Genomic DNA, 15,011 nt, shown 5'->3' on the forward strand with positions numbered 1-15,011 from the left:
GAACAAAGCTGGCTCCTTGGCCAACCAGGAGTCTATTGCTTGTAATTACAAAGTCCATGTAGATGCAAACTTGTGCCCTTCTTCTTTAGCTCTTGAATGCTTGAGTGATTTCAGGAACACGGAGTGCCAACAATAATTGGTAACTCTTAAGTGCACAGTGGGAACTGAAGAGCATTGGCCCTGGCATATGCAGAGGCTAATTCGAGTCCTCTCTGGAAATGACTTGGGATGTGTTTTCTCAGAAGGCACCACTGTCCTCTTAGCTTCCTAAGATCTATGCCAAATGGATCTGTCCAGTACTACATTTACGTTTAACTTTTTGCTGTTTGTAATGTTGCTTGAGATGAATGACTCCTATGTGCCATTTATTTGTGTGGCCCTTCTCTGACACCTGCCTTTCCAGATTGCCAGCTCAAGACAGGAGGTAAGCAGTTAGCCTGGATCACTGGGTGAATGAAACATGGACCAGAATTTGGCAACGTCTGAATGCTTCCTCTTCTTAGTATTTGCCATGATCACAATATCTTCCTGCCCTCCTTCCTTCTGCAAGTGAGAGAGTTCTGAGCTGCACTGATAACAAGACAGCATTGCAGAGTGTCTATATGCCCAGATTGGCCTGTCATCAGTTATCCAATTTGGAAAGCACTTGGCATTCTTCTGTCACATTAATGAAAGGCATGCTGAGATTCACCTTTGTGAAGCCTGGCGGGTGCGTGTCCCTGATAGCCTTAGCAGAGCTTAGGGAACAGATGTCTGTGGCCCCTTGAAACCTGGCATTCAAGGAAGGGAAGATGTCTCCTTGAGACCTCCTCCAGCCCTTTTTAAGCCCTCTTGGCAGTGTGAACAGGAGCTGCTAGAAGGACTGGGGAAGAGCATTAGTAAAACTGGAATGTCTTTTTACTCATTTTAATGTAAAACCTAGCAAGTGGCTTTATTTGTATGCTAGCCTGTATCGGCCCCATTTCACTAAGCACTGTACTGTGGGCTGTGAGAGGCAGGTACTGTGCAGAATAGGAGAGAGCACTGTGTGTTCTCATCCTGTGAGAACAGAAAGTACCAAGCTAGGACGTGGGGTGGCTTAGTCATGAAGGAAAAGTTTTTGTTTCAGGTGCAGTGCCCAGTTCCATCTGTTCCTTGGTTTCAGGTTCCTCCCTCTGCCCCGATTCCTTCACCATATCCCACTTAGGTCATTCTTCCCATCTCTGGAACCATGACAATGCAGTGGTCACTAGCCAAGCAAGGAGATCTGTTGAAGCTTGAAGGATACACTGTACACTTCTTCCCTTGCGACACAGGTCTGTCAACCCTTAGCAAAATGAGACTGATAGCAAAAGACTAAAATCCACAGCAGCAGTCTGCTGCAAGGTGAGATCAAGGGCATTGCATTTCTGAAATTGTACATGTGTAACTTTATCTAAATGTTTCACCAGAGACCATTGCACTGTCTGTACTAGTTTCCTTCTGCAGTGCTCAGGGGTCCCTGAATACCTGGATTCAGATGCAGTGGGAGTGTTCAGCAAGGATTTCCCACCTGCAGATAAGGCAAGACGTCTTCTGCAGCCCACACTGCTCCAATTTTTTGGCTTGCCTGGACTCATCAGGCTGTTCCCTGGGGTCTATGCTGAAATCAGTGATTCATGGGCAAGATGCTTGCCACGTGCCTGTGCCTCACTCCCACCTGATGTAAACCCTGAGGTGATTTCACGGTTGGAACAGCTTGTGAGAGGCAAGTGTCTGCCTGCTCTGGGTGTCTCAGAGACACTTAAAGAAGTGGTGACAGAGCTGAGGCTGCACAATGCATGGCTGGCATTTGCAGCCTGCCAGCAGTGATTCAGAGCTGAACGTGGGGAGGCTGATATGGTCCAGTCTTATAATACAGTGGAACCTCCATCTTGACACACAAGTATTGCTCTACCCTCAGCATTCATTGTCTCAGTGGGTTAGGTGAGGAGTACACCATGAGGCGTATTTACTGTCTGAAATTTCCCTGTGTCCTGAGGCATGAGTTTGCAGGCACTGCTATTCCCTCTCTGACTGTGATGCTAGGATCCCTGAGGCAGCAGAGTCTCGAGGTCTTGCAGTCTGGCCCAGCTGTATGCTCATGCTTGGCTGCTGTCTGCCATCACTTTAATATCTAACACATCCTGTGTTCAGGGAACCATGTCCCCTGCTTTATTGGAGAGAGCTGACTCCAACAGGCTTCCTTTGTCTCAGTGTATAGTGGTTTATTGAGCATGTAAGTACTGGGCATTTTGAGTAATTGAATTTGCTGGGAACTCGTGTTTAGCTGCTCTGGTGTTCAATCAGTGCTGCTTCTAGATTCCAGGAATTCCCTCTGGGAACAGAAGGATGAGTGGAAAAAGCCCCACAGTTTTGAAGCACGCTCAGCCAACAGGTTTTGGTGTCACTGAGAAGTACGAGCTCATGTCTCTGTGCCGCGTGTTGCTCTGCCAGCCCACTGAGCCACGTGGCTGCCAGTGTTCTGCTGGGCTCACGTGTCTTTTCCCCCAGCAGTGGGTCCGGAAATGGCTTTGTGGATCTGTAGCTGGCTGCGCTTCTGCCATGCTCTGTCCCACGTAACAGGAGCAGGTGACATGCCACAAACCTCTCATTAGGTGTGTATCTGATTACAGCACTGGGAACCACTTGCCAGCAAACCTGCTGCCTTGAATGCCAGCCGGCCCTGACCAAAGTCTGTCTGCACAGAGCACTCGATGCAAAGCAGGTCCTTGTCAGCAGTGGTTTGTCCTGGTGCTGTGTGCTGCCTTTCCCTCCTACCCCATATGTACAGCAAGGGCTGAGCTTTGCCTTGCGGCAGAGCTCTCTGCATGCTTGGGGTGGACAGCCTTATCACACAGTGACATGCTAATTGCCTGGTTGCACTGATGCACATTCGTTCTTCTCTCCCTCCCCTGGAGTTATCCCAGGACTAAGACATCTGCTTCTTGTCTCCTTACAGTTTACCTGCCAAGCTGATCAATGGAGGGATAGCTGGGCTGATTGGGGTCACCTGTGTATTTCCCATTGACTTGGCAAAAACTCGCCTGCAGAACCAGCAGAATGGCCAGCGGATGTACACCAGCATGTGAGTACACTGTGCACAGGCAGCTTGCCACTGGGCTTTCAGCAGGGCATCCTTCTACGTTGTTACTTCTTTCAGGTGAGCTCAGCATTTCCAGGAACTGATTGTCCCCAAGAAAGCCAGGGGACAATCTCAAAGCAAGCTGTGCTAAAACAAGCAAAGTGTCTGTTCTGGCTGCTGAGCCCAGCAGGTGAGATCTGCTGAGGGTGCATCTGTTTGTGTCCCTTTCTTGGGAGCAGTGTGTTCTCTGCTCATCAGCACTGGTCAAAAGGGCAGGGAGGGCTCAGCAGAGAAAGCCTGGTTTGTTTCTCTTCTAAGCCACAACCAAGCACTTGGGAAAATCTCTGGCTCTTTCATTTCCCTCACTGTCATACTGGAGGTAACAACCTCTTCCTTTGCTGCGTGCTTTAAAAAGGGCACAATCACCTATTCCTGCTCTTGAGCACTGCAGTGCAGTCCTTCTGAAACATCACAGGTTGACACACACTGTAGTTTCCCATCAGTCCTTTGTCCAAGAAATTGTGCTGTGAGCGTTAGGAAGGGAAGGCACAAGTGTATATCCAGCCCTCCTGTGCTTTGCGTGTCTGTTGTGGGAACACGAGCTGTACTTAGCATGAGATGCTTTCTCTTACAATACAGAGACAAGCCTTAGTTTTTTTAAAAAATTCTGTATTGTTGACGGGCAAAAGAGGGCTGGGACTGAAGGCAGTGTGTGTGTCCTGTACTCCTGCTTCTTTGTTCAGAAGCTGTGCTGCCTGCTTCCTGCTCTTCCACACTGGTTATACTTCACATCCCTGCCCAGGTGAATTTGGAGCACAGGGGGAATAGGAAGGAAGCGTTGTGTTGAGTGTTTCAGTCTCTGGCCCTCCTTGCTCTAGCTGCTGATGTGTAATTATGTGTGAACTTGGTTGTAGGCAACAAGCACCAGACTGGTGCCCCCCTTGACAGTTACAGCGCTCTCTGCTCCCTGTGCTGTCAGGATGCAGCCTCATGTCTCGCCTTGCCTCTCGTTCCTTCTGTGTCCGGCACCCTGAGTTGCTGGCTGGTGGCAGGCAGCAGCAACTGAAGAGCCTCAAGCCCACGGCATTGAGAAGAATCAGAATCACAGAATCGCAGAATCATAGGGGTTGGAAGAGACTTCCAGAGGTCATTGAGTCCAACCCCCCTGCCAAAGCAGGTTCCCTACACCAGGTCGCACAAGTAGGTGTGCAGGCAGGTCTTGAACATCTCCAGAGAAGGAGACTCCACCACCTCCCTGGGCAGCCTGTTCCAGTGCTCCGTCACCTCACTGTAAAGAAGTTCTTGCGCACATTTGTGCGGAACTTCCTATGCTGCAGTTTCTGGCTGTTTCCCCTTGTCCTGTCTCCACACACTGCAGAAAAGAGTCCAGCCTCGCCACTCTGCCCCCACACCTTAGATATTTATAGACCTGGATCAGGCTACCTCTGTCTTCTTTTCTCAAGGCTGAACAGACCCAGTTCACTCAGCCTTTCCTCATAGCAGAGATGCTCCAGGCCCTTCACCATCTCTGTGGCCCTCTGCTGGACTCTTTCCAAGAGATTCCTGTCTTTTTTGTACTGGGGAGCCCAGAACTGGACGCAGTGCTCCAGATGAGGCTTTACCAGGGCAGAGTAGAGGGGGAGGATCACCTTCCTCGACCTGCTGGCCACGCTCTTTTTAATGCACCCCAGGATGCCATTGGCCTTTTTTTGGCCACAAGGGCACACTGCTGGCTCATGGCCAACCTGTTGTCCACCAGGACACCCAGTTCCCTCTCCACAGAGCTCCTCCAACAGGTCACCCAACCTGTACTGAAGCCTGCAATTATTCCTCCCTAGATGCAAGACTCTACACTTGCTTTTGTTAAACCTCATCTGCTTTCTTACTGCCCAGCTCTCCAGCCTGTCCAGGTCTCGCTGAATGGCAGCGCAGCCTTCGGGCGTGTCAGCCAATCCTCCCAACTTCATACCATCAGCAAACTTGCTGAAGGTGGCCACTATCCCCTCATCAAGGTCATTGATGAAGATGTTGAACAAGACCGGACCCAGCACTGACCCCTGAGGAACACCGACAGTTAAGGTCTCCATCTGGACTCTGCACCACCAACGACGACCCTCTGTGCTCTGCCAGTCAGCCAGTTCTCAATCCACCTCACTGTCCACTCATCTATCCCACACTTCCTCAGCTTTGTTATAAGGATGTCGTGGGAGACAGTATCAAATGCTTTGCTGAAATCAAGGTAGACTACATCCACTGCTCTCCCCCCATCCACCCAGCCAGAGACAACATTGTAGAAGGCCATCAGGTTGGTCAAGCACAAACTCCCCATGGTGAACCCGTGCTGACTACTCCTGATAACCTCCTTTTCTTCCAGCTGTCTGGAGGTGGCATCCAGCACAAGCTGTTCCATCACCTTTCCAGGGACAGAGGCGAGGCTGACTGGCCTGTAATTGCCTGGATCTTCCTTCCTGTCCTTTTTGAAGACCAGAGTGACATTGGCTATCCTCCAGTCTTCAGGCACCTCCCCCATTCTCCAAGACCTCTCAAAGATGACAGAGAGTGGTTCAGCAATCACCTCTGCCAGCTCCCTCAGCATCCCATCGGGTAAGGCAGTCTTCAAGCATGAAGCGACCGCCTCCCTTAGAAAAGCTTGGAGGTTGTCCCTCCACCTCATTCTCAGCCACCTTACCCTCCAGTTTCAGGGCTTCAAACCTATTATATAGAGGCACCTGAGGAACTGAGGTAGGTTGGGATGTGTGCTGCCTGCGTTGCTGAGGTGGGACCTGCTGCCATTCCTCCTCTCTTTTCAAGTTGGCTCTCTTGGTTTGACCACGGCAAGGGAGAGGGAGAGCAGGATGGAGGATTTGTAGGCACCAACCTGGGAGCAAATGGCAGCATGCCGTAGCTCTGGAGGGGCTCAAGAGGAGAGAAACTTTTAATCCCCAGCAGCCAGCTGCAGATCTGCTCTGTAACCGTGGTCGACTGGGAGATGAAACACTGTTAAGGAATCAATGGATTTACCTCGTGTATCTGAGCTGACTCCTTTCAAGACAAAGCCTGAATGTGAATGAGTAGCGTGGAAGACATTGCTCTGGCATGTGAAAAGTGAGCTTGAACCAGTGGGAATAAGAGTCTTCTGGGGGCCCAGAGGCCAGCAAGAACAAGGAACTAACAGGGATAACACATCCAGATAACATCAGGCTGTCCAGTGTACTGCCTTGACAAGCAAGGGAATGGAACTGAGAGGATGCTGTTCCAAGCGTGTAGTGTGTCCTCAGCAATACCCTTAAGATAGGTGCATACTGGGAGGGCTTATCTATGCTCCCCAGCTATAGGGGCTTGTTTTTCAGGAAATACTGCATGCCCTTTGATACCAGATCTCAGAAGTGTCTGCTGAGCCCCCAGGAAGCCAAAGAATTCATTTAAAACTTCAGCTTTTTCATTTTAAGACAGCGTGTGTTGCTTCTGAGGGGAGTGTAGGATGATTTGATTGGAAAAATTATGTAAATCTTGCCTGGTGAGAGCCAAAGATGCTTTGAAGCAGGCCTGGAGTATGGAAAGAACTGGGTTTTTGACTGTGTGCCCCATGCACTGTTCTGCATAATTTTAGCTGTGGCTCCTGGCACCCTTCTTCAGAGCAAAGGAAATAAGGCAGGCATGGCCTTGGCTTCACTGCTTTTGCAGCAGCACGAGGGGTGGGGAGCGAGGTACAGGGCTCACAGTGATGCAGCAGGGCTGTATGAGCTTGGTGTGGAGGCAGCTCTTCCCACTCCTCTCTGCTCTGGCTTGTTCAGCAGCGCTGATGACTTAGGGAAGATGCCTTGTCTCCAGCATCACATTGGAAGAGCTTGATGAGGATATGGAAGAAGAACAGTGTCCAAAGGGGTGGAGGAGTCATGGCACAGGGGCATAGAAAAGCAGAGAGGCTCACTGCCTTGGCTTGGCTGCACTACAGGTGGGCTGTTTGCAAATGTATTACCCTAAAAACCACCTTGGCCAAAGAAGGCAAAAAGACCTCAAGAGAAGCCTGCATTTCCTTCTCTCCCACCTCAGCACTACTGCAGAGCAGATGTGAAGCTTCCTCTTTATGTTGCCCAGTCTCTCAGAAACATATTCCCATTTTCAACTACATTTCCCTTATCACTGCTTTAAAGAGCCTTTTCCTCCTTGCATGCACACTTCTCCCTTCCAGCACAGCCACAGCGAGCACCTGCCCCTTCCTAGAGACTTCAGAGCAACCTTCAGCCAGCAGCTGAGTTTGTGCTTCCTGAACTGTGCGTGTGTGTACAAAGCTTTTAGATCTGAAGGAAATGCAGCGAAAACAAAGGAAGTGACAGCTTTCTGTCAGGAGCTGACCTCAGTGGCACTCGATGCTGCCTCCTCAGGCTTGAGCTCTAGCGCTGCTGCTGCTGCTGCTGGGGGAGGCAGAGTGTTAAAAGTCAGCGCTGGGAGCTGAGTGGGAGGCCACAGATGACTGAGCGCTCAGGTCACCTCGTGTTTGTGTGCCTTGTGTCAAATTTCATGGAGTAAGTCGAGCGTTGGGCGGGTTAGACCCCCCTCCTTGCTCCCTTTCCAGAGCTGGATTTAAAAGTATGTGCACGAGGAGCTGATTGTTGGAGCATCGCATACGCATTCTCCACTGGGGACCCTGGATAAACAGCCCTCGCAGTGACATTTTTCCCTTTTGTGTTTCTAGAAAGCAGACAGCATGCGTGGGGCAAGCCGGGGGTTTCAAAGCCCCTGTGAATTAGGGGCTGAAGTTGGACTCAGCCGGAACAATGGCGCATTCAGCGGCTGACGTTGTTCCCCTCCCGGCTCGGGGTTTTGCTGACATTGTAAATGAAAACCACTCCAGGAGATTAGTTTTGTTTGCTCTGCTCCCACCCACCTTTGAGCTGCTGTGGTTTATCTCTCTCTGTTTTGTTCGCAGGTCTGACTGCCTCATTAAAACTATTCGTTCGGAAGGCTACTTTGGCATGTACAGAGGTAAGAAGGGCTGAGGCAGGCTCCTCTAGCTCTGTATGGCTTTGCTCTGCAAGCACTGGTGTGTATGTGTGGGAGGAGAAGCCTGTATTCTCTGGCTTGTAGTGCAATACCGTAGCAATACCCACAGATGTTGACACCTGCAGCTGTGTGTGAAAGTAGACTGCTCCATGCCAGATGTCTGCTCAGCAATCCACCATCTGGGACTGGAGTCCTCCCACGCCTATTCTGGTGTTAAATTATTCACCAAAGGTCATCTTTACTTGCAGTTTACATGGAGCTACTGTCCCAGGACTGCAGGTGTGCACTTCCCAACCTTGGGCACCATAGCTTTCATCAGAGCGGTAGTTGCAAAGGTCTCAAAGTGTCTTACTTTGTTGTTGCTAATTGAATTTATGTCAGAGCCTGTGCCAATGGGATCAGGCCTGTTTGGAGCTGTAAAAAAAAAAGGATGGTTCATGATGGAACTCCAGCTGTTCTGACACTATGTGCTAGCCTTCTAGAAGTCTCCTGGCTCTGTGGTTTAGGCTGTCCATTGTAGCAGTGAGTTCTGTTGATACTTTTTCTAGTTTTAATGCAGAATTCTTGAAAGTTTCTAAACATTTTGGAGAGAATTGCAGGCTAAATTCTGATTTCAATCATAGTAAAGGAAAACATGGAATTTATAGCCTTGGCTGTCAACACAGTCCAGCTGGCATAGTTGATGCTGAACTCTAGTTCACGTTACATACTGGTAATCAATTGCCTGAATGCGCAGTTTTTATCTCTGAGATAAATAGTGTGTTCAGATAGCGTTCTTTGTGACGCTCATTCACTGATAAAGCCTCATTAAAGGACAGCATTGTTTAAATGAGTCCTTGCTTCTTTCTCAAGCAAGAGTCTGGAGATGCTGGCTCCTTGCTGTTGGCAGAGGCAGCAGCTCCTGCCAATCCCTCCATAGTTCCTAAGGAAGCACAGTCTCTGTGGCCATCCATTGTTGGAACAACAGCTGGCTGCCAAGGCGGTGTCTCTTGCCAAACTTGCTGGTGGGCGTTTTGGGGGAGTGAGGTGGACGCTGGGGATGGATTGGCTGCTTTATTTCAGCTCTTCTGGGAGCAGGCAACAGGGCAAATAACCCTGAGGAATCCTGGCAAGCTCCATGCTCAGTGCTAGCAGCAATGTGTTCCCCTTGCCTTTTTCCACAAGATCCTCCTGTATTCCTAGCCAGGAACGATGCATGCCTTAACTTTGGCCATAAATACCCATTGGCAGGCAGCTTCCTGGGGAGCAGAGGGAAGAAGTTGTTCCTGGGAACTCACACAGGAGATTGTAGGGCTGTCAGGGCCCTTGAGAGAGACTCTGCAATCCTGGAAGGGACAAGGATATGCACCTCCAGGCCACATTTCATTTCCAAGCAGAAATCTCGAAGAAGACAGAGGGTTTTAGATAGTTCTTTCTTTTCCCACCTGTTGTGTAGGAGCAGTGATGAGTCCAGATGACTTGGTCTGTTTCCCACTAACCTCATTTCCTGCATTTGAGAGCTGATAATGGCTTGAACTTGTCCCCTCCAATTACTGAACGAGGAGCTGGGTTTGGATAAAGGTTGTGTGAACAGCTGCAGCCTGAAACTCACAGATGTGTCAGTATGGCCAGGATGCTAAAATGAGTCTTCCAAGTACAGCGGTCCTTTTCTCTGTACCTCAGTTATGGGAGCTGATATTAGAAGCCCTTTCCTCCTTCTCAGTGAGAGATGAGACAGTAAAATACATCCAAGACTTGTAGAAAGCATATTTTCTGGGAAGAAGATAAAAATACAGCTCAGAGTTGCAGCTGGTGGGAGATGGAAATCAGACGGTAGGGTGGATTCTTGCCCCTTCCGTCTGTCCCAGCTCCACAGCAGAGGTTGTGCTATGACTCACAAGCGCTTATTTTCAGATGTTAAGCTGAAATTAGGAGGATTGTTTGTTAAGAGGCTAGAGCGGCAGCTGCTGTGTCCCATGGTGGTCACAAGCACAGTGATCATCCCTGCAGGACACTTGTCCTCTGTCAGAGGACAGAAAAGGGTCTGCTTGGACCCAGCCTTCCCCACTCTGTGACATCAGGCCTTTTTCATGTGCGAACCAAAGCTCACTGGTGCAGACAGAAGAGAGGCTTGATCCTGCAGGCTACTTTTCTGCAAGTCATCCTGTTAGATCTTATGGGCAGCACGTGACACGCTCCCAGCTCCGTATGTGTAGCTCATAGTGAAAATTCTGGTGCATGTGACAATCTCAATGTTTCTTTCAAATTCTTCTCTGAAACTACAGGTGTTCTTGGCCTTGTTTGGCTGAGAAATAAGAGGATTTTCTCAAGTTCTTTCTCCATATCTAGGTAGCAGCAGTGCCTCAAAGCTGGGTGGTGTTGTATCTCCCTGCCTGTGCTAAGGGATGTCTGCGGGCTGCCTTCAGGTGTGACGTCAAGCAAATGAATTCATAATTCATAGTGCCCTGGGCTTCTGGACTTTCTGGACACCAATGGAAGGAGAGTCTGGCAGAAGCCCTTTCCAATCCCTGGTACAAACCATCCAGAAGTCACCTACAGATCCCAGCACGTGTCCTGGAAAGTCCCGCTGCTATTTGTAGAGCGGACATTTAACCTAGCTGGCAGGAGCCACAGGCCTGGATCAGGCTGGAGAAATGTCCTTTGCTGTTGATGACGTTTGGAGTTTAGCTGCACCTTGTTTGATGTATATTCTTAGCACAGTGTTACAGTAGTGTGTCAGCCTTCCCTTGCCTCTGTTAATAATATCTCCCACGTCACCCCCATTCACACGCTGCCTGCCAAAATTACCCCAGACTGCCGGGGCCATGCCAAGTTTTCGGGACTTCAGTGTACCCTATTAATGTTTGGGATAGTTAACATTTATGTTGCCCTGGTTCTACCTATTCACTGCCCAGCTTCCTCAACTTTGGTTTGTTTCTGATGTCTTTGGTGAGGAGCTGCCTCTGTTTTCTGGCATGAGAAAACACCAGCTTATTTTTCCATGAGATGACCCAACAAAGTGGGATGTGCCCTCCTTCCCTTTTTGTAAGTCAGCTTGGTTGCTTAGGGTTTATTAGCAAGAGTGCTAATGCTGCACTGGGGTCAGAAGTAGAGTGATTCAGTTCTCTGTTATGTAGCCTGTTGTTGGTATATAAGAGCTTCTATGAAAAATGTGTTTAATAACAGAACCTAGGGCTCAGTGAGAAAAGGCACTTAACAATTTAGCAGGCAAACAACTAACTGTTTCTGCCTCTAACAACTTGATTTCAATCTTTGTGGTTCTTTCCTACCTTTCCAAACATTTTTTTTAATTTAATGATTACAATTTATTTTGCATTCTAGTCGCCTGCCATTGCTTCAGATACATGCAGCATTGCCTATAGGCCACAATTAGCTTTAATTAGGGAAATACAGTCGTTGGCATAGCTAGAATTGAAGAGCTGCAAGGTTTTTGTAACCAGGTAGAAAACACCATGGAAAGCATCCAGCCAGCAGCTGAAGTATCTCATTTCTCCTCCTCCAGTGATTTGAAGCTGTTATGGATTATTGAGGACAGGGATTATCCATTCTCTGCTAAGCAGCTTTGCTGAAAATATCAAAGATGTAGGAAAAAACAGACTGGTTAACTTTCCCCTATCTTTTGCATGTTTTATTTCCCTCCATTTTATTTGCAGTCGGAGGAGAAATTGATGTGAAAGCCTCCATGGTTCCTGGAGGATGTCAGGACATGTCAACACTTAGATATTTTCCTTGATGTTTTGGGTTTATATTTCTTTCTTTTGAGAAACCCTTTGTGCATCTGTTAGAATAGCAAATACATTCTTTTTTCTTCTTCTTTTTTTTTTTTTTTCCCCCTAAAGAAAAGGTGATTTATGCTGTCTCAGTACTCTACAGGCAGTTACTTCCTTACTGTTAGGAGCAATGCTGAGGTTGTCTTCCACTTGGCACTTGATGAAATGTTCTGCAAGTAGCCATTTCACTTGAAAATCAGGCTGTGTGGATTCACAAAACTTGAATGTTGCTGTCAGAGAGAGAAAAATGTGTCAGGCTGTCCTGTCAATGCTGTCTATTTCTGATGGGGACTTCCCATATGATGGAGATGCGTCCTTGAGCAGGGGAAGCAGATTCAAGGATTCCCGTGTCCCAGTCCCAGCTGTGATGCCTCTCCACTTCCTCATCTGAAGAATGTCCCCCAAGCCTGTGTTTTTCCACATCTTATTTATGGGTTCTGTAACCATGTTTGAAAGGAGGGAGGCAGAAGCTCATCCTCAGGAATAGAGTTGAGTTGACTTTCCGTAGGTCTGTTGAGCCCTTACACTTCCTGTTAATTTGAGCTCGTCCCTCCTGAAAACATGGCCCCAGATCTTCAAAGGTTAGTGTGAGTGCGGGCTTGTCTTTGGAAACCTGAGTTTTGGGATTAGTTGTTTTGATCTCCACAGCAGGTCCAAATGCAAAAGTGTACCCTGGCAAAGGCAAGTTTGTATTTAGTCTTGCAAAGATGTTTAGATTGTTTGCAAGTACCAAGCTCCCCTGAAAGGTGTGGAGCTCAATGCAGAGGCTGGGAAATCTTAGCATTATCTACTGGAGGACTTTCTGAGCTGTAACGTTCAAAGGGAAGAGAATATTCTGGAGCACTGATCTAATGGTGCCCAACCTGAAGTGTTCAGATGGGACCAGCCATCCCTTCAGCTTGTTATCTCCAGGGTGGCTTGAAAGCTGCCTGCCAGCTGTTGTGTTGTGCTAATGCTTGTCCCAAAGCCCTCCAGGCCCTGCAGGCTGCTCATTGTGGCAGGCTCAATGCAGGGATTTGCTGCTTTTTGCTCCTGACAAAAGAAAGTTCAGTGGGTAATGGGAGTGAGGGTTGTTTACAGCCCTGGTCCATGGTAAGCAGGCCAGCCTAGCCATGGCTTGCAACGGACAGAAAGCCAGCTCAACTGTCCTACTGAGCAACTGCTCAGAGGGTGACACCCAGTGGTGATACATAAGAGCAACCATCCGACCTCAGGAGTTTGTGCAGCACTAGCTGAAGTCCCTGCAGAGGTACCAGCTGCTATCAGCCAACCTCCAGCTCTTCTGTCCTCGATTTTGAGCTGCAATGCGTTTCTAAATAATTCTGTTAACTGCTCCTTCTTTCATTCTCATTCTCCAGTGGGTTTTTCCTCTCTTCCTTTCTAGGTGCTGCAGTGAACCTGACTCTAGTGACACCAGAAAAGGCTATCAAACTGGCAGCCAATGACTTCTTCCGGCATCACCTCTCCAAAGATGGGTGAGTAAAGGATGCAGACCTTAAGCATTTAACTTAAAAGACAGTAGCTCTTGGGATGAGGCTGCTGGGGTGTCTGAGTAAAGGTATAATGTGGTGATATGATAACTGAAACATTAGTTGACCTTGAACAGCTCAGCCAGTGATTACATTTGAGCTAAAGAAGTAACATCTAAAACTGGAAGTGACAAGCTCTTCACTAGATGACTGGTTTTTATCCAAGCTTCTAAAAATAGTTACAGCTTTTGGACAAGGTTAACAGATCCAGACTTTGTAAGCAGCATATTTGAGAGGAACCCAGCAGCACTCATGGCTGCTCAGACAGCTACTGGGAGGAGCCTTGTCCATTGGATGCTGCTGTCTTCTTTCTGGCTTTTCAGTGACTGTAGCTTGAACAGATTGTGACTCAAGTTGTGTAGACCCTAAACTTTAGCACCCTCTTGTCCTTTCATAGCTTGAAAATAATTCCAGAGAGCTGAGAAGAGGTGATGAATGAACTTCAGTTTGGCAAAGGGCACTGGCAATGTAAATGCCAAATGAAGATTATCTGTTTAGTTTGAGAGGTTGGGTTAATGAACTCAATGCTGGTAAAAAGCACCAGTATGGCAGTTGTGTGGAGCCAGACCTTGGATATTTAATGCTGTTTTCACCAGAATATTTCCTTTATAATTCAGATGACACTCATGTCTCCCTTCAAGGTCAAGACATCTCTCCAGAGACAGACAGTGAAGGGTCTAGCAAGGGCAATGTTTTCAGTAGTTAGAAAGCAACCTGCCTACAATAAAATCCCAGTTCTTAACTCTTAACCCAGCAGTTCACCTTGCTGTAAACACAAAGTTCTGCCAGAATTACTTGGTTTAACAGCTTCCTGTAACATGCCATGCCAGAACGCAGTGGCTCAGCAACGTCAGTGGAGTCTGCAGATTTGCACAGGTTGTGGATCTGAGCCTTTCCTACACCTATTTTTTTGTTCTGGAGTCTTTTTAAGCAGCACTTAATGTACGTCTGTGACTCATCGGCTCACAGCTGTTTGTGATCGTCTGTCTCTTCAAATAGTGTCTCTCTGTACTCTGCACAGAAGGTGGGAGGTGATGATGTCCTCATTGCTTCTTCCAAGTGGTGGGTCTCATCCCTGCAGCATACAGCACAGCAAGCCCTGATGTACTGCTGTAGCCTAGCTATGAAGTAAAGACTTAATATGTAGAGTCTCACTATGAAGCATTTTTTTCTCCCTTAGAGGAAAAGAAAGGTTGGGCCTTGGTTAGGTGGCAAGTGAACTAGACATCACACATGGTGTTGAAGTCAACTACTGTGGGGGACTTGAATGAACAAAGTCTGGTCAGCTCTGCTTGTAGAGATAGCTTGAATGAGTTGGACAGAACCTTGATACTGTGGTTATAGACAGTTTAAGATATTTCTAACTAGAGGTGTCATTCCAAGATGCAGTGGAAAAGAAGGTGTCTTGCAGGTTGGCTGTGGTTGGTATAGGCCCTGAAACTAGGATCTAACTGGAAGGTATCGTACATGCTGTGACCTTGCTTAGGGCATGGGGAGCAGGGAGTTGCTGAAAGGCCAAAGATTATCAGGAAGCACCAGGACTCTTAGAAACTGTGGGACAGTTGCTTATTTTGGGATCTTTCTTCTGCTTGCAAGGAAGTTGCAGGCATGTGGATGGTGAAAGTA

General features: G+C 48.1%; 1 protein-coding gene across 6 annotated transcripts in view; it reads left to right on the forward strand.

Annotated features, from left to right (window-relative positions):
- Positions 1-15,011, forward strand: part of SLC25A22 (solute carrier family 25 member 22) — a 38,449-nt gene that overhangs the window by 13,395 nt on the left and 10,043 nt on the right. For 5 of the 6 annotated variants that reach the window (XM_052696220.1, XM_052696225.1, XM_052696221.1 and 2 more), the window contains exons 3-5: positions 2,960-3,085; positions 8,013-8,068; positions 13,241-13,331. In XM_052696220.1, the coding sequence (XP_052552180.1) occupies positions 2,960-3,085; positions 8,013-8,068; positions 13,241-13,331 (273 nt within the window). Of the gene's footprint in view, positions 1-2,959; positions 3,086-4,694; positions 5,687-8,012; positions 8,069-13,240; positions 13,332-15,011 lie in introns of those variants that run through there. The other variant, XM_052696226.1, reaches the window with a different exon arrangement.

The sequence above is a fragment of the Tympanuchus pallidicinctus genome, unplaced genomic scaffold, assembly GCF_026119805.1.
Source record: "Tympanuchus pallidicinctus isolate F22 unplaced genomic scaffold, pur_lepc_1.0 scaffold3, whole genome shotgun sequence".
Taxonomy (NCBI): domain Eukaryota; kingdom Metazoa; phylum Chordata; class Aves; order Galliformes; family Phasianidae; genus Tympanuchus; species Tympanuchus pallidicinctus.